The 25,054-nt window shown below is 44.3% G+C and overlaps 1 protein-coding gene across 1 annotated transcript; it reads left to right on the top strand.

Moving 5' to 3' along the window:
- Positions 1-327: 327 nt before the first annotated feature.
- On the top strand, positions 328-21,493 carry ALPK2 (alpha kinase 2). Its single transcript, XM_058824492.1, has 12 exons — positions 328-399; positions 2,738-4,209; positions 7,471-7,479; positions 7,640-10,479; positions 12,401-12,548; positions 13,228-13,355; positions 13,458-13,493; positions 14,458-14,732; positions 14,852-14,940; positions 15,192-15,409; positions 16,236-16,284; positions 19,921-21,493. Exons 1-12 carry the CDS (start codon positions 328-330, stop codon positions 20,153-20,155), a joined length of 5,571 nt encoding a protein of 1,856 aa, XP_058680475.1. The 3' UTR covers positions 20,156-21,493.
- Positions 21,494-25,054: the final 3,561 nt, after the last annotated feature.

Raw genomic sequence — 25,054 nt, 5'->3', positions numbered from 1 at the left:
GTTAAATATTATTTGAAATGGATTATTTTTCACAAACCCTGATAACTTCCTGCCATCAAAGGGTTTTGGTGAAGCGGCTCCATCTGTCTCTTGCTGCCTTGTTAATCTGACTGTTGCAGGTTTGCATCAGTTCAGTATTTCTCCTCAATCACACCCAAGCACAGTTGCCAGGTTGCTGTTCTCATGCTGCTCCCAGCTTTGTTCTCCCTTAATCTCAGTTCCCAGGCACTGAGCTCAGGCAGGAGCAGACCCTGCTGAGCATGAACTTGTCTTTCATTTGCCTCAGGGGCTACCATAAAAATTCCCCATGGTTCTGATCAGTCCGAAATGGAAAATCTGTTTACAGAAGGTTCGAGAGCCAAAGCAGGCATACTTCCTGCCATGACCTGCTCAAACCTGGTGTGTGAATTCCTCCTGTGTGGCTGGGCTTCAAGTGCCTCCTGTTGTGAGCCAGGGCCTGATTCAGCAAGTAACATCATTGGTTTTCAGAGTGAGAGTTGGGACAAGCAGCCACAGCACCCTGGCATGTTCTCATGTCTTCTGCCAGCAAGTGTTCAACTCCCAGTTTATTGGGAAGTGAGTTCATTTCGGGTTACTGGTCAATAGCTGATGGTAAATTACCGTGGTCTCTCCCATTCCTCTTCCCTTTGTGAATTTCACTGTGCATCCTCTGTCACAAGTTTTCCTGATGAGCTGAGAGGGTATTGTACTAGAAGTTCTCTTTCCAGTTTATGTCTAAATTCAGTAATTGGATTTTTAAAAAATCTTAATACTTTCTACTTTCCTCCCAGATGTAAAAAAATAGTATCTCTTTGTCTTGGGTGGAAACCCATGCAGTTTTCTCCTGAAATGTTATTTTGCTTTAATTTCTGTGGTTGTGTCTGACAGTGCATGGAAACCCAATGTAATTTTCATATGGAGAAATCTTGACAAAGCAAAAATGAGAGAAGCATTGAAAGAATGCAACAGGAAACATTAGACAAATGCATATTTGCCTAATGAGGAGAGGCTGAACTCTGAAGGGTATTTCCATGGTACTGTAATACAATGGATGAGGAAAAGATTAATCCCTACTGCTCTGTTTTTGTCCTGTTAAATATATTCACTGGAGTTGAAAAGGAAAGCAGTGAGATCAGAAAGGCCGCTTTGGTTGCCCCATGTGCTGTTTGTCTGGGCTCCTTGCCGTACATGGACTCAAACTGTCTGTCACATAACTGATGTTGTGTCCTTCCTGTTCCCCACTTTTCACCACCCAGGTGACTGTGGAAGAGGTGCTGGTGGCAGGTTTCCCCAAAGGGAACTAAGGTATCTCTGTCAGCTTCGTGCTCTTTAGGGAGGGGCAGAGTGCAGCCGCTGCTGTGTCACCCGCGGGCTCCACTCCCGCTCCAGCTCTCTCCCTCCTGTGGCACCGAGCTGGGCCCTGCTCTGCAGGCAGTGCTGGGGCCGGGGCAGGGACATCGGCTGGAAACATCATTCCAGCAGAAGCAGGGAGAAGGAAAAGGAGAAGGAACAGAGGTGTCTTTAAATGACTTCATTGGATTACATGGCAAGAAAGCTTTTCCTACTGCTTTTCACCAATTCTGGAATAAATGTAGTCACTTTTTTTCAGAGCCCTTAGTCTGGCATCCTCCAGGAGGTCAAATTGACTCAAAACTGCTACAGTACTTTTCCAGTGCTACCATTTCACACCTTTTCCAAGGTGACTGATGAACCAGAGTGCTCCTAGCAGTGTACAAAAGCATCTCAAGTATCTAAAATACTAACACTTGGGAATGCTAGGGAAACAGGGGCTTTGTTACAGGAAGAGAGAAATTATTCCACATTTCTTTGGATTCAGCCAGTGGAAGCCTTTTGGTGTATCTCACTTGGATTTCATGTGAATTCAGCATTGCCACACCACCGTGCTACTGCATACCCGCTTGAGGGGAAAACTTGATATGAGCAGGAAATTGAAGCAAGCCCACCTCATTTCATGTTCTTTCAGCACAGGAATGACAAATATCAAGCCAGAGCACAAGAGAATTGCTTTAAACAGAAATTGCCCTATAAAGTCTAAGCAGGCTGGTTGTTCTGGGCATTTCTACAAACAGAGTTTGAGATTTATGTCCCTATGATGCTAATCCAAGGAATAGCCTGCTGTTGTGCCAATGTGACCACCAAAGCAGCAGGTAGCTGTAGCAGTGGTGTCCGTGTGGAAATGTACATGTCTGCAGGTTCCTGTTTGCATTTAGAAAAGGTGAAAGGCTGTGTACTAGAGCCCCTGTCGAGGTGCCACATGCGTGTGTGGGTGTGCTCAGGGTTTTGTTCTCCTAGCACAGATCACTCCAGACACTTGCAATGTGCTGCCAGTAAGTGTCATTGCATAGACAGCCGGGTTAGCGTTACTGCCTTAACGTCTGATCTTGGGTCTTAAATAATGATTTCTTATTTTGAAAGTGCTTGCAAATATGTGTCAACTGACCACCTTTTAGAAAATACCTACAGCCATTTCAGAAGTAATTTTAAGCTTTGCGTTTCTTTTACTTGCAGGTGCACAGAACAAGATCTGCACTTCATTGAGAGCTAGAATGACTTTTCTTGACCCAGAACCACATACAAAGAACAAAACTTGCGCAGAATTTGTTGTTGTCCTAAATGAACTCGTGAGAGTCTTCAGGGTAGAATGAGGAAAATGGGAAACATTTTGAACAAAGCAAGAGTTCCCCCTGTGAGGGTGAGACTGTGTTGATTTCATCAGGTTCTGACTCTTCAAAAATCATTCATTTACTGCTTGAGAAACTCAGCAAAGCAGGAGTTTTGTCTCCACTTGAGAAATCCCTCAAGACACTTGCCTAACACAGAAGACAACATGGATGGTAAGAATGTAGTTAAATCCCAGGCAACTTTTTCCTGCCTGAGGGATTTGTCAGAGGATAGTGATGACCTGCTTCATTTTAACGGTGTGGTTGATGTCACTGCTGGAAGAGCAGCGGAATACTGCAGCAGGCAGGTGCCTTCCCACCCCACAGATGTAACCACTTGTCACACAGGCAACTGTTGCCTTAACACACAAGACTCTGGATCTCCTCAGTCTCTGGCCGATGTCCAGGCATGTAAAAGGACTGGGCTGGGCAGACCTCTAAGCAGGAATTCTCTGCTGGGTGAGCAGGCAGACACTTTCCAAGGTAATCTCACTGATTTTGGAAAATATGACTCTGAAAATTCTGCTGCTGTTCTGGAGATTTATTCAGAGAAACTTACAAGCGTAAGTGATGACTTTTCTGATGATGACCTGGAGTACTTTGAATGTTCAGATGTGCTTACAGTGCATGAAGATGAAATCTGGAGAAAGAAATTAGAATTTTTACTGGAAAGCGATGAAGATGATCTAAAACTGGGTAAGGATTGTGATGGGTGTGCTTACTTCCTCAGTGAAATGCCTTGTGTGTTCCAAGTGTCAGATAACACTACGCCTATGGATACCCCCATTGGCTTCTGTGAGCATCAGTCAAAAATCAAAGGAGTAAACGTAAGGAGAGACCCCTCTATGTACAGCCAGTCAGCTCTGCAGACAGAGATGACTCTCACTGTTGGACAGCACCAAGATAAAAGTGCCATTTTGAAAGACAAAGAGAAGAATCAAGCGCCTGTTGCTTCTGCAGCCACTGGAAATGAACATCCCAGAAGTGAAGAAGAGACTAATGGAAGTGACCATCTGGCTGCAGGTTCCTCAAGGGACGGACCAAAGCCCACGGACACTGTCCCTGCCCAGGTAGATTCCTCTGCCCATGGCACAGGTGTTGCTTGCCCCGATCAGGCTTCGGGGACAAGGACAGAAACCAGCCCCGATGGGGACGTGCTGGGGGAAAGCTCACTGCTGCTGGAGGAGGGGAGGAGGAATGTGCCAGAGGAAAAAGCACGGCACGCTGTCTGTACCTTAACAGAAAGTCTGAGGAGAAACCTTTTCAAGCTGTTAAACCCTATAGAACTTTGCAGATATGTAAGTACTATAGGACAGTCTTTCCAGGATGCAGCAGCAGGTAGGGAATCCAGAGCTCCGTCTCCCAGACAGGAAGGTGTCTGTTCAGCACAGACTCCCGAGGAAGCAGAGAGTGTGCAAATGCAGGCTGCTCTGTGTCCAACAGAAGGGGCAGATAAAGACAGTCACTGGGAAAGGAAAAGGACTCGGGGGCCGTCTGAGCAAAACCAGGTGCCAGATGAGAACATCTCGTTTGGGGTAAGTAACATCTTTATATTTTAACACAAAGAGCTGCTCTGCTGAACTCAATGCAATTTATTCCTGTTTGTCACAAAATACTGTAAAATCAAAATTACTTTGAAAGATACTATTCATGTACTTCTGAATGACAGCTACGGCTGGGAGGGAAATCTGGGTTTAGAAAAGGCCCAAGTAAAGCCTAAGCTGTTCTAATTATAGAGTGAGCCTGATAATGGTGAGAGGCACTAATGGGCCTCTGGACAGCTGGATAGAGAAATCTGATATGGAGGGTATTGCACAGGTCTTAGCAAAGTAATGCTTCTTTCAACCCAGAAAGTTTCTCAAATATCTGTTGGTATTTGAGCAGAGAATGCTTTCATTTACTTTCTTTTCAATCTATATGCAAGAAACAAAACCATCCTCCACTAATGGTGCTGGAAACCAAAACCAAATCAGCAGGGGTTTGCTCTGGTTTTGTAACAACGAAGGGAATTCAATGCAGAGAGTTCATGTTACAGAGGTGAATGGAGTTCTCTGATTTTTAAAAATAAAACAATGAAAGACTTGGATATTACAGTTGAAACATACAAACCAATTAAAAGTTAAAACCCCTGTGGTACTGTCCATGTACTTGCATATTTTACGCTGTTGGTAGAAAATGAGCTGGAGAAATCACTACAGTTGTAGAGACTGGTATGATACTCTACCAGTTTTCCTAAGTAGGAAAATTGAGTCATCATTTTTATTTCACACTGTAAGGACTCAAGATATAGAAACACTATTAAATCATGAATCATCTTATTGTCACCAGTTTTTCTAGCTTGAAGCTGTGTAGCTAATTGCACAGAAAAAAACTCCTTTGTCACAAAAAGTTTTTTCCAGTTGCACATGCTTTTCTTTGTCTGATCATTTGGGAAAAATATCTCCCAGTTCGGTAGTGTCACAGTAGAGTGACTTTATTCTCACCACTGGGGTGTCTTCAGCAGTCAGAAATCACTGAATTCTTCTTCCTGAAAAATGCTCATAGGTTTCTCTGGTTTTATGGTACATAAAATTCCAACCCCATCTGAGGAGCACATGATGTCCTTATGATGGGGAATACCCCTCACTGGAATTAACCTTCTCAGAGCTTCCTGACAGGGTGTATGGCCGTGGTTTGCCAGAGGCTGTGTTTGCTTTCTTTTCCCCAAGTCCAGTGCAATAATTTAAATCCCAGAAGCCTCTTAGCCAAGAGCAGCTGTCAGGTGCCTGGCACAAATTTCAGAGCAGCCCCTTAAAGTCTTATTGTGCCTAGTCAGTAAATCTGCATTTCCATGGCCAAAACTCTTCACTGGATAAAAAATTACTATTGGTGTACACAAAAGGATGAGAGCTGGGCACACACCAAACCCTATTTTTAAACATGTGTGTATGACAGTGAAATTCAGGTGTAGCTTCAAAATTATGTGGTCTTGAAAATGAGCCAAGCAAAAGCATCCCGCCTGAATACTGCTCCCTTTTTTGGAGCACTAGAAAAACGTGGACAGCTTCTCACAGCACCCATATAGTAAGCCAGAAACTCCTCAGAAATCTGCCTGTGTAATCTAAGAGAGGTTAGAGCAAATCTATTGCTGCACACAGGTTTCTGTAGAAGTACCCTGGGGTGCTTGCTGGAGCCCCGAGTGAGACTGCTCTGCGGGAGCAAGGGGAGGGGCTCGCAGCAAGCCCCGCAGCTGACCGCTTTGGAAGGGTGGGATATTTTCCCTGTCCATATGGGAATCGGGTCTGCTGAGGGGTACAGAGCAGCCACGGGATCACAGCACTAATGACCCAAGGATTTACACTTCCCCGTGGCACCGAGAGTTCGAACTGGAACAACCTTTGCAGTGTGTCTTGTGCAGCACCTGCTGTGCTGAGTGACTCTCCTTCCATTAGATAGTTAAAGTGCGAGGCTCCTCACTCCTTTCACGACCTCATGGCCTAGCCTCAGGTGAAATTCTTTAATTACCTGATGCTTCAGAGCAGCTTCATTAATAATAGTTCCAAGACACCAAAGGTGCCAGCTGTGTGATGTTACATAGTGTACAGAGAGCCAGGAGGCTTTTCTGGGTGTCATGAGAATCTGGTTCTGTTAGCAGTCAGCCAGCACCCTGTTCCTGTCAGAGTTCAGTGGTCAGCACCCTTGGGTCCCTGTCAGTGGTCAATGGTCAGCACTCTTGGCACAAGGTGCTGCTGTCACTCCTGGGTTACAGAGCCATTATTCTGGTTTTTTCCATATCAGAACAGCCTATTCACATAAAATCTGAGAGATACTTGGTTTGACCTTGCCAAGACAGATTTCTGTCACTTTTAGACAATTTTGAATTTTGTTATCCAAAGAGGAGAGAAGCAGAACTGACACAGGTAATTGGGCGTCCGGCTGAGATGAGAGCTCGGTGCTGCGAGGGAACAGTCCGGGCCTGAGCGGCTGTAGCTCTGTGTCAGAGCAAGTAGGGGAGTCCTGAGTGGAGTCACTGCAGCTCATGACACCGGTCCTGCTCATTCAGTGGGATCTACCCTAGGAATGACAGTTAACATCCCATTTTGTTGCCCATGTCTTAAGTTGGCTCCAGTCTTTCCTGGGAGACACACCAAGAAAAAATCCCTTAGAAAATCTGTACTGCTTTGGAGCATGGGCTCCTGACAGCTGTGCATGGTCAGCCTGTTGCTCTGTGTTGTTGGCAGATGACTCACTTTCTGGCCTTTAAAATATTATAGTTCTTCCTCTTTTTCTGTCTTTTGAGCAAGAACAGCAGGAGGCTGGCAGGATGTGCCTGTCACTCTGCAGGATAAAGCACAGCTCAGGTCTTTTGTTTCACCTGTCTAAAGCAGATGAAATAACTACAGATATTGAGGTGTTTCAGCTACTCCAGGGCAGGTGTGCCATTTAAAAGGGAGTGTCATTTTAGGGAAGGGGAATTTGAGTGGCATTGCATGAAACAGGGAAGTGGCAAGATCCACTAAGGCGGATTGCTGGAGAGCAATATAAAGTAAAAGCAGTCCCAAATGTAGTGGATTTGAGGGAGCTGAGACCCAGAGACAGTGAGTCTGTATTCTAGTCTGTATTCTAGGGATTGCTTGTTACACTCCATTTGTACAAACAGAGGGATATAAATATAACATGGGGGCTTTTCTTGCAAAGGAAAATTACCTTGCAAAACCATTTCCGCTTAAAAAACAGTGAGAAACTGTGAGGTAAAATTGATTAGCTTCATTACAAATCCTTCTCTAAGGAGCAACACTTTCAGACTCAGACCCAGGAGGTTGATTTCAATCCTTTATGTTGATAATTACAAGTCAGAAATTTGATTATTGACAAATACTAAAAAAAAAAAAAAGTTAAAAAAATGCAAGTCTTTAGGCCTGTGTCAAGCTGTAGTTCTAATTTTTAATTACATTGCTCTATTCTCCTTCTTTGAAGAGTCAAGGTGCTAATCTTAAAAGTGTTATCCAGAATTGTGAGAACCTCTGTATGGAGCCCAGCACAGAAAGGGAAGGCATCCTCAGCCCTTGTGAGAGTGCAGGCACCAGCCAGCTCTCTACTGAAAACACGCTGCAAGTGAAGAATGCAGATTTACAGACCTCTTCTCTTCACTGTGCTCCTTGTGAAAAGAGAGAAGGTTGTCACCAACAGGTCTTCTCTGGACAAGAAATTATTAGGAATGGCAAAATGTCAAAGAATAACATTTCTCCTTCTCCTCTATGGGATATGGACTCTCTTCCTGATAAACAGGAACGCTTGTGTGCTGTTCTCTCTTCTGCAAAGCTGTGTGATGAGCCAGGGGAGGGAGAGCAGAGGCCTGGGCTTGACATACATGAGAGCAGTAACCCAGATATTCTCTGCAGCCAATCAGCCAATGAGGCTGTGTCTGAAGCTAATCCCAAGTCAGTCCTGGAATCTGGAGAACCTGAGTGCAAAGGAGATGCTGATATATCTGCAGTGCATGACAAGCTGTGGAAACTTCTTCATGAAGATGACTCAGACTATCAAATCCCATTTGAAAGCAGAGGCATCCCAAGTTTAGGTACAGGGCTGACAGATATCAAAGTCACAGAACTGAACTTTGTGCAGGAGACCCGTTCCAATCGTCCTTTGCCAGTGGATTTGATAGAAGAGCAGGGGCCCATCACAGAACCAGCTCATAACCACAGAGCTGAGAAGGCCGACTGCAATGTTTCTGATATCCTCCTGCAGAGAGCTGCAGCATGTGAGAGTGCATCCATAGGAAACATTTGTCTTGCACAAGTGGTAGGAACAGATGGTGTCTGTCTAAATTCTGGCACTGGGAATGACAGGGAAACACCATCCATTTGTGTTTCAGCAAGCAGTGTCCTCCTAAGTACCCAGGAGTGCTTGGAGCCGAAGCCAATGGCCACGGGCAGGAATGGATCCACTGTGGCTTGGGAAGGGAAGCCTGCTGTTAATAGTGCTGCCCAAACATGCGAAGCAGATTCTCCTCAAGGGTTACAAAGTACTCAGAGTGGTAATTTAGCATGTCCCAAAGCTGACTTATCAGATATGTCACATGGGACAGTTGGACAGTTACTTCACACTGAATATAACACACCCATTACAAATGAGTCTATACCTGGAGAAGGCTGTCATTTTACAGACTGCTATCCAGTGAGGGGAGAACTGGCTTATTTCCCTGAATTGGAAGACATTTTCCCCAGTGAAAATACCAGCCAGTTTACACATGCAGAACACTCTTCTGTTAACTCCATACATAAAAGTTGTGTAGTGAATTTACAAGAAAAAGAAAATCATTCAGGCTTGAGTGCACCAAATTTCACTAATTCTGACGGCTACCATCTTTCAAAAAATAATGGCTGTCAGGATTTTCAAATTGTTCCTAATGCACAGAAATACAGTAATGTAATGCAATTGCCTAGTTTAATTCAGATTCATGAAACCATAGCACATAAGAATCTACCCCAAAATACAGACCAACTGCCAGAAATAGCAAAACAAGAAGGGGCAGTCTCTCCCCCTTTTGGGGAGCCATTTTTAAGAGATTTTTATCTAGAAGTGCCCAGCTGTGAACCATGTAAACCAGGAGGAGAACAGACAGAGATTTGCATACCTGAGGAACACAGGGCTGAAGCTTCCTGTGACTCAGGAGTTAGTCAGGTTACAGAGAGTCAGATTGCAGCTTCCCCTTGTAATACAGCAGAACAGCATTCATTTTCTGTTGACAGCACCTTCAGGTCTGATGAAGGGTTAAAAATAGATTCTTCAAAAACTCCCACCTATGCAGCTGGAAGTGTAACATCAGCCAGCGCCCCGCTGCCCAGGGAGGCTCCAAGTGAGCACCACAGCACAGCAGGTGGGGAGGATGGAGGTGCCCAGGACTGGCTGCATTCCCAACAGCTGCTTGGAAACAAAACCCTGCCCTTCCCCACATCTGTAAGCCACTCAGAGGGCCTTCCCAGTGCATCTGCAGTGGCGTGTCCTGCCACAAGAAATGAGGGAAAAACTGGAGTCAAAACCATACAAACTGGAGTCAAAGTAAACAGAAATTTAACTACATTGGAAATTTCCTGCATGCCATTGAAGGGTCTGTTCCAGAGGGTCCCTGGAGAAACCAAAGGAGAAGCAGCCTTGTGTGAAAATGACCATGAGATTCCAAGAGCTATTGAATATAACCCAGATGAAGCTGAAGCAAAGGCTCCTTTGCACACTTTGACTGGCTCCCGGGCTCCAAAACAGATTATGAATATTAACACAGAGCAGCCTTGTCCTGACTTGATCCCTTCCAGCAAGATAGCTGAGGCTGAGAATTCAGTTAAGTCCACTGAGTATGATAAAATGGAGGAAGTCAGGACAGAAGAGAATGTGGTAAGGGGTTTAGTTAATTTGCCACCAGTTGATTCAGGGAACAACCAGCGTTTTCAAGAACAACCACCCCGCAGAAGAACTCCATCATTCTCTTTGGCGTGGACCACTCTTGATCCATTCCCAGTCATCACAGAAAGTCAAAGAAATCAGGAAGGGTCAAAATCCTGCCAGATACCAGTGGCTGCTGCAGAGCCTGAGCCCATCAAATGTAAAGAGGACGCAACAAAGAGTGGGCATGTAGCTGCTGGAGCTAAGAAGAAATTACCACCAGCAACTCTGTCCAAAAAACCCAGGTTGGAGGAGAGGGGAAGTGTCAGCAAGGACACCAGCTGTGCTAAAAAGTCTGACAAGAGCGAGGGAGGCGTGATTCATAAAGAGGATAGAAAAGAGCAAAGGAAACTCATTTTGAAAAAAGATAGCAAAGGTAAGAGAAAATGGTTTTTCTTTTCTGTCCTTTCCCATCATTCTGGCTACAGTACAAAATTAAGATTATTGAAAGGCACTGCAGGCCTCTTTCAGATTGACTCAGTCAGCTAAAGGTGTTCTGCCCTCATGGAGCTTTATTTCCAGATTTGTTCACTTAGTAATGAGTGCTGTGTCCATGCCACAGAGATGAACCCTTTTCCCAGCTGGCAAGTATATTCAATTCATGAGCTTTTTAACCTATTTAAAATAATCACTGCCTCATTGGCCTCTTGGAGTAACTTTGCATGGAGGAACAGCATAATGGTACCACATAACTGCACACCACGTAGCAGCTGCAAGCCCACTACTTGTTCTGTTCCCAAAGGGCTTGTTCCCAGTTATGCTCCTGCATTGCAGCTCCCAGCTGCAATTCCCCCCTCTTGGTTGCCACAGGATTTATTACTAGCCAAGTGTTACTGTTAGCAGTAGGGTACCACTGATAAACAATGTTTTGTGTGCTGACTTCTGACTGGTTCTGCATTGCTTTGCCCTGCTGCAAAAATGACACGGATGAAATGAGCAATATTAAACTGACAGAGGAAACATATAATGGAAAGGAGATCTGGGTTGCTGCCAGAGTTTCTAGAAGGTTGCTAACACTGTAGCAGGATTGTGACTCCTGGGCGGATGAGGGATTTGTTGTTGCTATGGGTAGTTTGCAAGGACCAAGGTCTTATTTTTACCTTCTGACATGACATTTCATGTTCACATCATAAAATGATTTAATAGTTCAGAGCAAGACTGAACAGTGACTAAAGGTAAGCTACACATTTGTGGAGCTTTTCACACACTCAAATTACTGTGCGGTCTCATGAGACTTCTACTTTTTCTAATCACATTTAAAAAAACCCCAGACTTGTCTCTGTTCAAAGATGCATCCTTTTCCAGGGAACCAGATGTGTGGGAGGAGAGACACATTCCTTCAATGCCTGACCTGTTTCCATTGCTTGAGGCTACACTTGCAAAATGTTTTGAACATTCAGGCTGCATCAGATAACAGTGAATTTTATTCACCTGTTTCAGCTCTGCCTCAGTCTCGACTGAAGTATGTCTGTGGTCTAGAGGACAGTTGTGGCCCTTTCCCTGGCACTGTGGGAAGGCTGGTTTGGTTGCTGTGGAATATACTCAGTGTTCTTTTGCATTATTTCAGCTGCAGGAGAGAAGGCTGGCCAGGCCAGGAATCTGGAGCCATTAGTTCTATTTCTAGAGCTGTCAGGTCCTGTCTGTGTCACTTTAGCCCTGATACAGCGAGGTTCACATGCCCCAGGACTCAGGGACTGCTAGTCCAGTGGGGAGACCTGGACTGGATGGGGCCTGGAACTGGGAATGGGGAAAACCATGGCAGTGTGCCTGACCCTTTAAGTTGGGTGTTACTGGAGTAACACCAGTGCACTGTAATCTGCAGGAATGGGATCCCTGAGGGGCACATGCCATGCTACCTCGTTCAGAGTGCAACAGCTCAGAATTTACACAGTTGGAAACAAAACATCTTGCATTTTACATCTCTTGCATCGAGCAGGGATGTGTCACTTGAATGATCACGGGGCTGATCCCAACACCTTTCTCTAAGTCCATGTCAATTCCCGTTCTTTCCAAGTCCCCTCCAGCCCCCTGCCCGCACCATGCCCATGTGCAAAGACACTGGAGTGTTCTGTGAGGCAGTGAAAAGTCCTAGCAGAGGTCCAGGCTGGCAGGACCTTTTGGGACTTTCCCCCAGGCTGTGATCAGCTAAAAAATTCTACTAGTTATTAGTATTGAGACACCAGAAGTCATAATTACTTACCGGGGATTTCAGCATTTGTGTTCTTAATGTGAAATGTTAAAATGCCAAAACAATGTAATTGTCATCAAATCCTAAACTATGGTTCTTGTGTTTCAAGCTCCCAGGCTGCTGAAGAAGATCCAAGCAGAGTTATTCCCCGACTGCTCTGGAAGTATTAAGCTGTGCTGTCAGTTTGGTGACATTCATGGTGACTCCACCATTATATGGACTAAAGATTCCCAGGTACTGGCTCGGCTGCAGAGAAGGTAAGGGAATGTTTCTGAAGGACTGGGAGTTTTGGGGTAACTGCTATTCATAGGAGGCAGATCTTCTCACAGTGCATTGATATTGCTCACAGTTTGTGCTACATCACCTCTCAGCTTGTTCATAGCCAGTGTCATCCAGATTTAAAAAAAATATCAAAGAGGTTTGAACCTCATTTAACCTAGAGAAGGGTGGAAATAAAAGCTTCTTAAGGGCATTACAGCATCTACCCTTTCCATTTGAATGAAATTAGTTATTTTCCTTGTAATTCTGGTATTTTCCTTGTAATTCTGTATTCTGATTTAAAAAGCTGTTTACAATGCTTCAAAAATGCAAAATTAAGATTATCCAGAAAAAAAAAGAAGAAAGAAAATACATTTCCATCCAAATGCTCACTTCTGAGAAAATGAAAAATTTTGTAGGAAGGATTCTTCTTAGATGTTCTTTTAAGTGGAGAGGAAAAGTTGCATGAATTGCTTAAACTTTCTATTCTGATTCTTCTTGTTTTAACTCTTCTGATTTTGATTGTTGTATTGCAATACTAAATGTAGTATCAATACATGTCATTATCTGCTGAATAATTATGCTGCGTCTTAACAAATAGTGCAGAGAGATCAAATTTATCTGTTTTTCCAGTGAAAACAGGTAAAATATGTGATAGCACAAAATGCTCTGTTGCAGTGCCCAGGATGACTCTCCCGTCTCTCTGGAAATAGCTGAAGCCAGTTACCGAGACCAGGGGATGTATTATTGCTGCTTGAATAACATGTATGGGAAGGTGACTGCTGAGTTTCATCTGACTGCTGCAGGTAAGCCCCAGTTTAGAGTTTTGATTAATAATAATGACAATGACAGTTTCCATTCAGAGTTTTTTACTACAAAATTCTTTTTTTTTTCTTGCTTCCTCCTAGTATTGGAACGTCTGTCAAGTTTACAGAGTTATGAAGGTAAATATAAAGTGAAGGAGCATTGCATGGCATCATAGAGAGACACACACATACACACACTGGCAGCTCTTTGGCACAAACACATGGTTCTTGCAGGTCAGCTGCTGTGTAACTGTATCCAGGAGCAAGGCAGGCATGGAGCTTTGGAATGCTTTCCCTGTGTGTTAGCTGGTGTTCAGTGACACCGGGCATGTGGCCTGTGCTGCAGCTAAAGATAGTGCCTTGCCAGTGGGGTTGTCATTCCTGAACAGCCTGCAGAGATCCAGGTCTTCAGTTGGCATGGTGACTTTTCTTTCTTTTCCTTGAAGAATTAGAATTAAGCATTTATTTCCTTGTGCAAAATAAATACAGGACTTTTCATGTAGCAGCACTGTATAACTTTTAATCAGAGAATTTTAGGTGGAATTAAGCAGTGTTCTAATTCTGGCCTTATCTGTGCAGTGTTTCCTCTGTGCTTTGAAGAGAAGCAATAGTGTACAGAGGCTAAACCAGAGGTAACTGCAAGGGACAGCTGAAAGGAATTCCTTGTTGTGTAGTTCTGTTCTCCTATTTATCCTCTTTACTGATGGTCCTTGAAATGTTATTATTAGAGACACCTGAAGTGCAGTTAGGATGTTTTAGTTTCTCTCAGTGCTTAACTTTTTTCCCCCTTATGATTTTTTTTGCATTTGGATTCCAATGAACATTTAAAGCGGTGAAATCCAGAGTCTTCCTTGATTTCATCTGTAACAGACTTGTTGGCTGCACTCTGGCTTCTCTCCCTATGATCCTGAGCTGCCACCTTTCTCCATACTGGCTTTAGATACAGGCAAGCAGCTGCCTCTCAGGAGCTGCTTGGGGTCCCAGCCCTCAGGAACACAATTTCTGCTTCCACTGAGCATTTTTTCCTCCTCTCTGGAGAGGTGCGTCTGCTGTCTCATGCCCACCCCTCCACGTGCCTGCAGAGATTCCTGTTGTGTTTTAGGTGTGGAAGAAATCGAATTCATGCAGCTGATGTTCAGAGAGGACCCCCTCAGCTCCAGCTACTTTGGTGGGACACTGCACGGAGCAATAATGACAGAGGGGCTGCACTTCGGTGAGGGGATGCACCGCAGAGCCTTCCGCAGCCGCGTGCTGCAGGGGCTGGCGCCCGCCTTCGCCCCCGGCCACCCCTGCGTGCTGAAGGTGCACAGCGCCCTCACCTACGGCACCAAGAGCCGCGACGAGCTGCTGCAGAAGAACTACAGCCTGGCGCTGCAGGTGAGCTGCCCCGGCCTCGGTCATCCACGCCTGTGGGCCAAAGCTGCCCTCAGATTCAAACAGATGATCTGTTGAATGTTTTGAGCAATATTCCCATAGGCATGTCTGTTGTAATACAGGAATGCTATGTCCAAAATACTGCGAGAGAGTACGCAAAGTTATATGCAGCTGAAGCTGAACCCTTGGAAGGCTTTGGAGAAGTACCAGAGTGAGTATAAATATATATTTTGTATACATATATATGCCTATGTATACCATCCTGTGCCATGGCAGCCCACTGATTGCTAGGACTAAAGAGGAAAGAGGAAACCTGGGACCAGTGTTACAGCTCTTTCAGCTTGGTTTAGAGTTGGTACCTGTTCATTCACTCTCTGAGATCACTGGCCACTTTTGTCTGTTTCTTACCCTTTTACTGAAAGAATTCTCAGGATTTTATTAGTTTCTATCCCTTAATTTCAGAATCATTCAGATTTTTCTTATTCATCGCCCTGCTAATAACATCCCCTATGCCACAGTGGAGGAGGAGCTGGTTGGGGAGTTTGTGAAATACTCTGTCAAGGATGGCAAGGAAGTGAATTTCCTGAGAAGAGACTCAGAGGCTGGCCAGAAGTGTTGCACCTTTCAGCACTGGGTGTATGAGAAGACCAATGGGAACTTGCTTGTCACTGACCTGCAAGGTGAGTTGTCTGAGTAGGGGCAATTTTTATCAAGCTTATGCTCTTGTAAGAGGGCAGTTTGGAAAAGGAAACTAAATCTTACACTCTTAATGGAGGAGTTGTTCTTTTGCATGTACCTTAGTGAATCTGGACACTCAGTATGAGCCAAATCTGCCTTTTTCTCTCACCACGCAGAGATTAATGAAATACCTGCTGAGTGAAAGACTTCAGGTGTTAATGACACCCTAGTCCTTCCCCTTTCTTTGCTTGTATTTGAATACTCACCAACAATCACTCAACAGTGGAATGCTCCACATTTGGGTCCTGGCTAGTTTTGAAGAAATATATTCCTTCAAAAAGTATAGTGAAGAAACACCCTCATGTTTGCTAAGTGCTACCTCAGCTCCCATGGGTGTGACTCCTCTTCAGTCCTGCAATATATCTGGAACAGGGGAAGAAAAACAGAAAAAGCTGGAATCTTAGGAACATCCTATACTCTTTTACATGTGAAGGCAGAAAAAATAGCAAAAAGGCATCTAAACAAGATCCCTGAAGTAATTTAAAGGAAGGAGAAAGAACAAAATCCTAGCACAGGAAACAAGCTGTGCTGTTGATCACCCTGACAGCTGCAAAATAGCAGCATGAGCCTGACTTCTAGAAACTGCTGGTGACACAGAGAACATCCTCTTCTTGACTGGGGTGCTTTAAAATGCTTTGAAAAAAATGTGACAAATAATTAAAGTGAAAAATGTGACTCAATAAATAATATTTAACACTTCCATATGTGAACATTGTCCTAGAAATTCCAGTATAAGCTAAACTCTGTGTTTTCCTTGCTGCTTTGCAGGTGTAGGGATGAAGTTAACGGATGTTGGCATAGCAACCCTGGCCAAAGGGTGAGTGAACCGTGATTTCTCAGCAGCATGCTTGTCCTTTACTTCTCTGACTCTTCACCGTTAAATGTGGATGGGGGAGGGTGCACTGGAAATTCATTCTTACTTTAACTTTAGAAGAAAACAGTCCTTATCTAAGTTTTTTAACTTCTTTTTCCCGCCTGTAAAGGAAACACTTTTATTTTGTTATGAAAGAATGGGGCTACCCTGTAGATTGAGCTTTGTTTTTCCTGCCTACCTCCCTTGAAACGGGCTTGTCCAAAGGGCATTTCACAAGTGACACGAAGGGTTCTGGTGACAGCAGGTAAGGCTCCTGGTGGTCCATCAGCTGGAGGAAGGTAGGGCTGAACACACGGGGCCAGCACTGGCTGCAGTCCGGGGTAAAAGGCACCCCAGAATCACTCCTGCAGCCAGCAAAAGTGCCAGAACTTTGGGATATGTATTTGTGACACAAGCTTTTATAGAGACTCTTCTCAGTGGGATGCTGTGTTTTGGCCACTTCCCTGATAAACAAGAACAATTGTGAAGGGATTTGATGGTATCTCTCCCCTTTTTCTCTCAAAACCAGCAGTTCTGAGCCTTAACAAAAGATTATTCAGGGCATTGCTAGAGCCTGTTTTCTAGTCATGTTGCAAAGGCTTCAGCTCTTTTGGGGAAACTTCAGTGTATGTGTAAAGATCTAGACTTGTAATATTCTAACTTTAATCCACTTCTCTTAAGTTAATTAAGGCTTCTAGTTATAACACAGGCCAGCAGAGCTGTGGATAGGAGTAGGCAGTGGCTGCTGGACAGGGAAAGGGGATGGGGGTAAGTGCTTTAATTTCATATTCTCCTTTGAGAATCTGCCAGGAGAAAGAAGATCTGATCATGTGTTCAGCCTTTGTTCTAAAGACCTTGTCTGTATACCTCACAATATCATCTAAATTATTAGAGTGTTATTAATATTAAGTTATATTATATAATACCATTATTAAAAATGTGACTCTAGAATATTCTGGGAGAATCTTGAACATGTGCAGGCTGGCATCCATTCAATTAGACTGATTTACTGATTTACTCTTGCAGCTGTAGATCCAAAGTAAAATCAGTTGAAATGAATGTACATCATCCTGTTACAAACCAAAAGAGTAATAAATGTTTTATTTAGGCAACACCATTCTCAGGAATCAGAAAATTTATAAAAATGCTTCAGTGAATGTTGTCCAGCTTACTGTGGGAAATGATTCCTATAAAAACACACATTGTGTTGGGGAGGAGGAAGTGAGCACACAATGCAAGCTGTAGTAAGGATCACCTCAGGCATATAGAAAGGAAAACAATTTCCCTAAATGAACAACCTGCTGAAAATGTTGAGTATAATTTTGTTTGTTATTTAGCTAATAGTATTCCTGCAAGATGACAGATTTTTCCTGGTCCTGTATTTTGTTTGCATGCTCCTTTCCTGGAAAGAAGATCTCTGTATTAATGTCAGCAGTTGGATTTTTAATTCTGTGAACATGCGTGGGGAAAATCAACTCAGTGCCTAGAACTCCTGTGTGTTGCTGGGTCTTGCTGCTTTGGGTGTGTTCAGCCGAGCTGCTGAGAGCTAACCTGGTCCCATGAAGGGGGAACAAACCTTCTACTGGTTCTACTGAGCCAGAAATGCAGAGTGGGACTGCTGCGGCTTGCGCTGTGCTGGCAGAGGGGACACAGAACATATCTCTTCTGTACTCCAAAACAGAGTCCACGATGTGTGGAGGAAGGAATTTTGATCTTTTGTCCTCGCTTTGTGTGTTTTGCCAGGGAGCTGGAAAGCAGAGGAGCCCAAAGCAGTGGTGTGGTGAATGTGCTGCAGGAGCTGCACTGCAGTTCTGTCAGGAGAGGGCGAAGTGGATCTAGGAACGCCAGGGAAGCATTTTTAATGCGGCCAGAGTGCCGCTCCTGAGCCTTAAAATCGGCTGCTCTGTAGCCTCTCTGGGGAACGGAAACAAAAACAGCACAGCACAGTGCCTGGCTCTTTGCATGCAATGTGCATGAGGGCCCAGGGATTTATCCAGGAATGGTGCACAGAAAGGAGGGAATCAGGAGCACAGTAACCCATGGTTATGGTCATTAACTGGAGTGCTGGTTGCCAAGTCTGGATCTGAAATTCTGCCTGGTTCCAGGGCACTGACAAGTTTAGCTTTCCCTTCACATGGTAACAAGAGGCATTGGGGAGTTTAAGCCTGAGGGCAAATCCAACATTACCCCTTCAGATTTGAGGAAGATTTGGTTTGGTTTGCTGCTGGATAGAAGAAATTCTCTTGCTGAGGGCAGGTTTGTTTGCCTGTGGAATTCCTGTTTTGTGGGTGTGTCTGGTGCATCCACCAACACAACACATATCTGTGAGCTCTTGAGAGCAGCTCAGTAAAGTCTGAAGTCTCTGATTTCTCCAAGGCAGCAAGAGAACCATTGATGGCCCTGCTGGACTCCAGGATGCAGTCTTGGGGTAACAATGACGTGGCTCTTCAACCTGCTTTGGTTAAACAAACACAGAGCTCACTTGGAGAGGAGGGGAAAATCCCTTCAAGGTTCACCTGCTGTTCAGAGCCAGCTGAGTGGGGTCTCCAGAGCAGGGTCTGTCTGTCAGCAGGAGCCTGACTTCTCAGAGCAGCAGTATTCTCTTTAGCACTGTGTAGTCTGCCTGAAGAAGGATATTCTCTGGATGCTGGGAATGAGCATCCTCTGTTCATTTAAGAACCAAATCTTGTTTGGTTGGCTTTGTGTAGTCACAACTCACAGTTCACCTCTGAGGACACTGGATGTCCAGCAAGCCAAGGGAACAGGGTAAAACAGGCACTGATTAAGGTTAAAAAAGGAGAGAAGCCCCCTGGCCTTTCTTTTTCCTTCTCCATCCTGAGAATTTAACCAAAAAGGCTCCTTTGAAGAGCAGGTGCACCTTTTAAAATAATCTGATGCAGCTTAAAAAGCAGGCCCTGGGAGGACTGTCAGCATCCAGAGCAGGGTGAAGAAAGGAGGGATACATGTGCCCTGTACTTCTCATGGTGGGAGGTACAGTGGGGGCTGGATGAAACTGCCTTCCTCAGGAACATTCCTTCCATCCTCCCTGAGGGGCTTGGTTCCGTGGGATCCTGTAGGCAGCCAGGGGAGGGGAACAGCGTAGCCTGGAAATGATGTACATGTTTAGATGGAAACAGCTTCTAGTTCTGAAACACCTTGTGGAGCAACCTTGTTTCTTCATGGTGGCCACCAGAACTGTTCATAGAGAATAATGTAGCATGGATTTCCTGTGTGTATGTTACTGAGAAAGGTAGCCAGCAGACAATTTTATTCCCAATTTAATGCCATGAAAGACAGTGCCAGGACCCAGCCCACAGAGCTTTGCCTCCAATGCTTTTCCCTCTTTTGTCACCATTTGTTATCTGGTTCCTCTCACCTCCCAGTGACCCAGTCTGAGTTTCTGTGGCAGTCAATGCTTCTCAAGCCAGCATGGGTAGAAGAGACTTGCTTATTGCTTTCAAGTTGCTTATGAGTCAGCAGTCATGCTCTGCCTCCCTGTGCTGAAAATGAATCTTGAATTCCCATTTGGTTTCTTTTTTTTTTTTTTTTTTTTTGGTTTTTTTTGTTTTTTTTTTTTTTTTTTTCCCTTTGTTGCTACAGATACAAGGGGTTTAAAGGCAACTGCTCCTTTTCCTTCATTGAGCAGTTCAGAGCCCTTCACCAGTGCAATGAATACTGTGAGATGCTGGGGCTGAAATCTCTCCGAACCACTCATCAAAAACAGAGGAAAGCAACACCCACTAAAAGCAAAAATCTGCCAAACTCATCAACAGTAAAGAAAATGGTGCCCAAGAAGGCAAGAGAACCTAGAGACTTCATTTCTTCAGAGCACTGAGTCTCACTATCCCACTTATGAAACTACTCTTGAGGACAGTGATATGCACCAGTGACCTGAGGGGATAACTTTGGTCTTTTGCCTTTTGACATTGTTTTGGAATCATCCTGATGCTGATGCCAGCAACCAAGGAAGAAGCTGATCCTCTGCTCTTGGTGCCTGAGATTTAACATTGGGACAAGGTTTTGGAAACAAACTATGCCATCTCCTGGATTTCCTTACAGGCTTCTGTAAACTGGCATTGGAGAAGAACATCTCTGTGTCTACATCCATGGCCCTGTGGTACAGCTGCTATGGAAACATCAACATATTTAAGATGCCAAGTACAAGATTTGCACAGTATTGCATATGTATGCTGGGTTATTTAGAACAAGAAGTCAGGAAAGGTGAAGTTTGGAACACACTGATGATTATTAAAGTTACCACTTCCATTGCAAATCAGAGCAAAACAAATCTTGGACTGTTCAGTGGGATTGAGGCTTCTCAGTACACTGCTGGTACCTGGCTTTTGGAAGTTCCTACAGATGATGCCTATTCTTTACAATAGCGTTCAGAAGAATTTCTGTGAGGACATTGTGACTGTTTCCCAAACAGGAGGTTTAGAACATAAGGCAAGGGGCTTGAGCATGGTGGGACGGGAACAAAGCTGAAAGCATTGGATAAATGGTGTTTCAAATAGATTTTTATCAGAATTTTGGGAAGTGTTCTGTTTGAAAAATGCCATAAGCATCTCAGCCAATTAATATTCCAAATGTATGTTGTAGTTTGGTCCCAAAGTCAGAGATGGAGTTTCACTCTATTGGCTAATTGCCTTCAGCTTTATTGTCCTGGTCAGTTCAATGAAAATCACAAGCTGACCTCTCAGAGGGAAACACAGCCCTATTAATGCCAAGGAAATCCACATTCCTAATGATGACAGTATAGTGATGATTCCTTAAGATGTCTGGTGTGCTTTACAGTGGGGATCTGGAAGTGCATGTGTGAGATATGGATTTCTCCCATATTCTGGTGCTTTGGCCTCTAAAAGAAGGAGCGGAGTCATCTTCCTGTGCACGTACTGTGGTTATTTATTCCTCAGCACAGTGGGAAGATGGACTGCCAGAGGTCCCAAACCTTCCTGACCCGATGCCTTGTCTGCCGGGAACTATTTAGTGTGATAATGGCGTTTGATAGACTGGACACAAACACCATTGTCACACTCCACAGCTCTGGGAGCAGGTCCTTAGCCTGGGAAGGAGTGTTGGAGGCACGCTGCAGACTTCAGCAGAGGGGGTTTCAAAGACCTGCAAAACAGACACAAGACCACGTTTGTGCATATTTAGATGTGGCACATCAGGGTCCTCACAAGGAGGCGGGACACAGGATCCTGAATTGGTTTGAGGTGAATATTGTGTCTCTGCTAGCTGTGAGGATGTAAAAGCTAAATGGCTTTGAGTGGCCTTACAGACAAGGGAGATGGACAGCACCTGAGAAATAATCTATACTATTCTAGAGGCAAATTCCTGAGGAGAGGGATGAGTCATTTCTGCAAGGGCCTGTGTCTTCCTCCAAGTGGTGGAGTCAGCCCAGAATCAGCATCAGACTTTTATAGCTATGTCAGACCTGAGGAATCACAGTGCTGGGGATTATATTTGATTTTCATATACTTGTTTTTAGCATCATTTTTGAGTAGCCCACATGCAAGACAGCCAAGCTGGTCTATAGTCCTGGTCCTACTGCCCCTGTGCTATTCCGTAATGTTCTTCTGGGACACATCAGCACCTGTACATCAGAGAATTAAACTCTAGGGTCCATAGCTGTGGTGCTCATCTCTGCACAGGCTGGGTGTTTCAGAGTGTTTCTCTTGTTGTTTAGCGTGCTAGCCAAATAACATTTCTGCACACTCGCAGTCTGAGAGTCGAAAATATCCCATAAAAGATTATGTGGACTAAGGAATGGATTAAGAGCACACAAATATGCTGCACAGGGATTTGTAACCCATGGAAATTCACTTATATGCCATCATCATATCTGAATGCTGCAGAGAGGCAGAGAAAACAGAGAAGGAGGAGCACATGGAAGGGGGGAGGTTAGAAACCAGGGCTGGGGTGAACAGCAGTAGCCTTAATTATTTCTAAATACTGAAAATTGAACTTATTGAATGCCAGATTATTACAACAGTAATAATCTGGCATTCCCATCCCTGCCATGAAAGCAAGCCTAGAAATGCTCAGACATGGCTGACATCCAAGGGGTTTTCATGTCCCACTGGTTCTGTCTGTGTTTTGAGTTTGTAGTGCTGCAGTGGGACAGTGCTGAGCATTTGAACACACATACAAAACAGGCAGATGTGCAGATCCACAGGTCAGGCTCCTATGCAGTCCCAGCTATGAAGGAGATAGCTCTGAAAGAAGGAGACAAGCTCCAGCACACCCTGAGCATCACATGGCACTGGGTCTTTGGAATTAATGATGGCAAAAACCCAGTCATGCCAGAACATTCTGTCAGTAAGGATGCAGCTGTGGCCCTGAGGTTCACGGGGCTGGTTTTGGTAAATGTGCCTGTGCTGCAGCTGGTGAGAGGGAGAAATGAATGCCAAAGGGACAGAGGTGCTGTACCTGGCTTTCTAATTCACCTCAGCGTTGGTGTCTTCCCTTTCCTCAAACACATTTTACTCAGCCTACTCTCTGCAGCAGAGGGGAAGGATCATGCAAATTCCTACTAATTAAGCTCCCTGAGGAAAAGGTTGGCAATCCTGTGCAGAGCAGGAAAGCCCAGAAATCCAGGCAGAAGGACTTGACTTCACTGCAGAACATGTAAAGAGAAAGCAAAGCAGCTGATGCCACTTCAAATAAGCAATTTTTAGTCCCTCAGCTACGTGGGAGCTTCCAGCAAAGCAACAGGAATACTTCCAAGACAAAATAGCATGCAAGAAAGAGAAATGGCCACGAGTTTTTAGTATTGCAAGGGGAAATACCCCAAAAATAATAGGAAAGTTACAGGGAGAAAACAAAGCATAATCATCAGAGAAAAATCCCCCTTTTGCTTCTCTTCTGCCGGGCATCTGTGTAAAGAACATAATTGGGATGTTCCAATGCAGAGGGCATTGTAAAGAACAAATGTGTTTTCAAGAGGGTTTTTTGAGATGGGTCACAGAACCTGTCCTTCCCACATGGCCAGACCTGGAAGGGTTCCTGGTCCCCCAGAAAGTCTGTCAGCTTCCCCAGCACCCCATCTCTTAAAAACAATAAACAGGGTGGCTTACACTACCCTAACAAAAGCCTAATCTCTTTCCAAGTGCAGGTAGAGATCACTAGGTCCAAGACATTAAATCCTGTTAAATTAAACAGTTGAGCCCTGGATATGTGTGGATATTTTAGTATGCAAAGTGCTTAGTGTTGGAAATCCACCTGCACTATTTTATTTTTGTTAATCTCTTTTAGCATTTCCTTTTCCTCACATGAATTTTGCTCAGGGAGGCACTTACCATCGGAGACAACAGCCAAAGGATCCTCTGGTGTGCTGTTAGGGCTTGGCAGAACTGGGATTCTCTCGCTGGACGTTTTGCTGACTGACTGTACTTGAATCTTTGGAGTCGTGGATTCTTTTCTGAGTTCCCAGCAGTGGGCAGCTGCTGCAGGCCTCTGCTTTCTGTGGACACCTTTCCCTCTCCCTTTATGGGATCCTGAGGTTTTAAAGTAAACAATTCATTCTTGTTCTGATAAGTCATATTAAAATATTGATCTGGGGGAGGGAGATGACCCTTGCTGCACCGAGCCGGAGTCACCTTTAGTCAGACTAAAGAATGGAAAAAAGCTCAGAGACTTCAATTTTCTCTGTTCCTTCAGAGAGCACTTGTGGGGAGGGAAAAATGCAAAAGATAAGGGGGTTTCAGCTCTTTGTTTTGCTGAACCCTGAGATGAAAAGTGTTTACCCTGGCTGCATATTAATTGCTTACTTCTGCCAGTGAGACTGATTTCATCAGTTTCTCAGTGCTCATCTCATGTTCACTGCTGAGGCTTGCCAATCTTTTTTCTTTCTTTAATTTTGAGGTACTGTCTGCTTTGCCTAGTAATTTTCAGGTTTTACTTTTTCCAGCACACCTGGGAAGTAGGGGGAAAAGCCTGGCTTCAGTTGAGCCTGTCTGAACAGCACTGGCAAACCCAGGGATGGTACACACCTCCCAGGACCTCATCCAACAAAGAGACCATTGTATAAATCTCCAGTTTAGGGCCTGATGAATTTCACTTTTTAGGCCAAAATAGGATTTGAACCTGAGATCTTCTCTGAACATAAAATAAAGTCACATTTTGGGTATGAGAACATTTGCTAGTTAACTAACAGTTGTTTCATCACTTACTTCCATTACCATATGTGTTCTATTAGAACGTTTTGGAAAAGTCTGAAGTAATAGTTTGGGGATTTAGGAAGCAAAGTTTTCAGTATAAATACTTCACAAAAGTGAGGAACCAGGTAATTTTACTGATTTTGACTGGATGTTCCGTCCAGCAGCAGAAAACCATCATGAAATCAAATTTGGAAAACATTCTGTATCTTGCCCTCTCCTCCTTACACCCTCTTGGTTACCAGCTGATGACACATCTTTTTTGCTTAAATCTGTCTTGGACTGCAGATCTGTCATGGCAAGAATAATCTATGGTTTCCTAAAATGCTGATTCCTAATCCCAGTCCTGTTATGTAAATAGTAATTCCTTGTTTGGGACTGATACATGCACACAGTGTAAAGATGACAAAAATACTACTTCTACTATTTCAGAGTCTGCCCTAGTCGTAGAACATGTTTTGGGGAAAGTAGGTATCTAAAAATGACCTGTAAAATTATAACAGCATCCTGTGTGCAAACTCCTTATGCTACTCAGAACTGCTCTGAAAGTAAAGATGTGCATTTGAAGTCTACAG

Source organism: Ammospiza caudacuta, chromosome Z (genome assembly GCF_027887145.1).
Source record: "Ammospiza caudacuta isolate bAmmCau1 chromosome Z, bAmmCau1.pri, whole genome shotgun sequence".
NCBI lineage: Eukaryota > Metazoa > Chordata > Aves > Passeriformes > Passerellidae > Ammospiza > Ammospiza caudacuta.
Note: the sequence above shows the minus strand (reverse complement) of the source record. Positions and strands in the feature narration are given on the sequence as shown.

What these genes read in the sequence shown, in the direction of transcription:
- ALPK2 (XM_058824492.1), top strand. Translation starts at nt 328, where the DNA reads ATGGAAAATCTGTTTACAGAAGGTTCGAGAGCCAAAGCAGGCATACTT. An exon ending in CCATGACCTGCTCAAACCTG is followed by an intron (nt 400 to 2,737) that starts GTGTGTGAATTC and finishes TGATTTCATCAG; the next exon opens with GTTCTGACTCTTCAAAAATC. An exon ending in ACTACAGCCTGGCGCTGCAG is followed by an intron (nt 14,733 to 14,851) that starts GTGAGCTGCCCC and finishes GTTGTAATACAG; the next exon opens with GAATGCTATGTCCAAAATAC.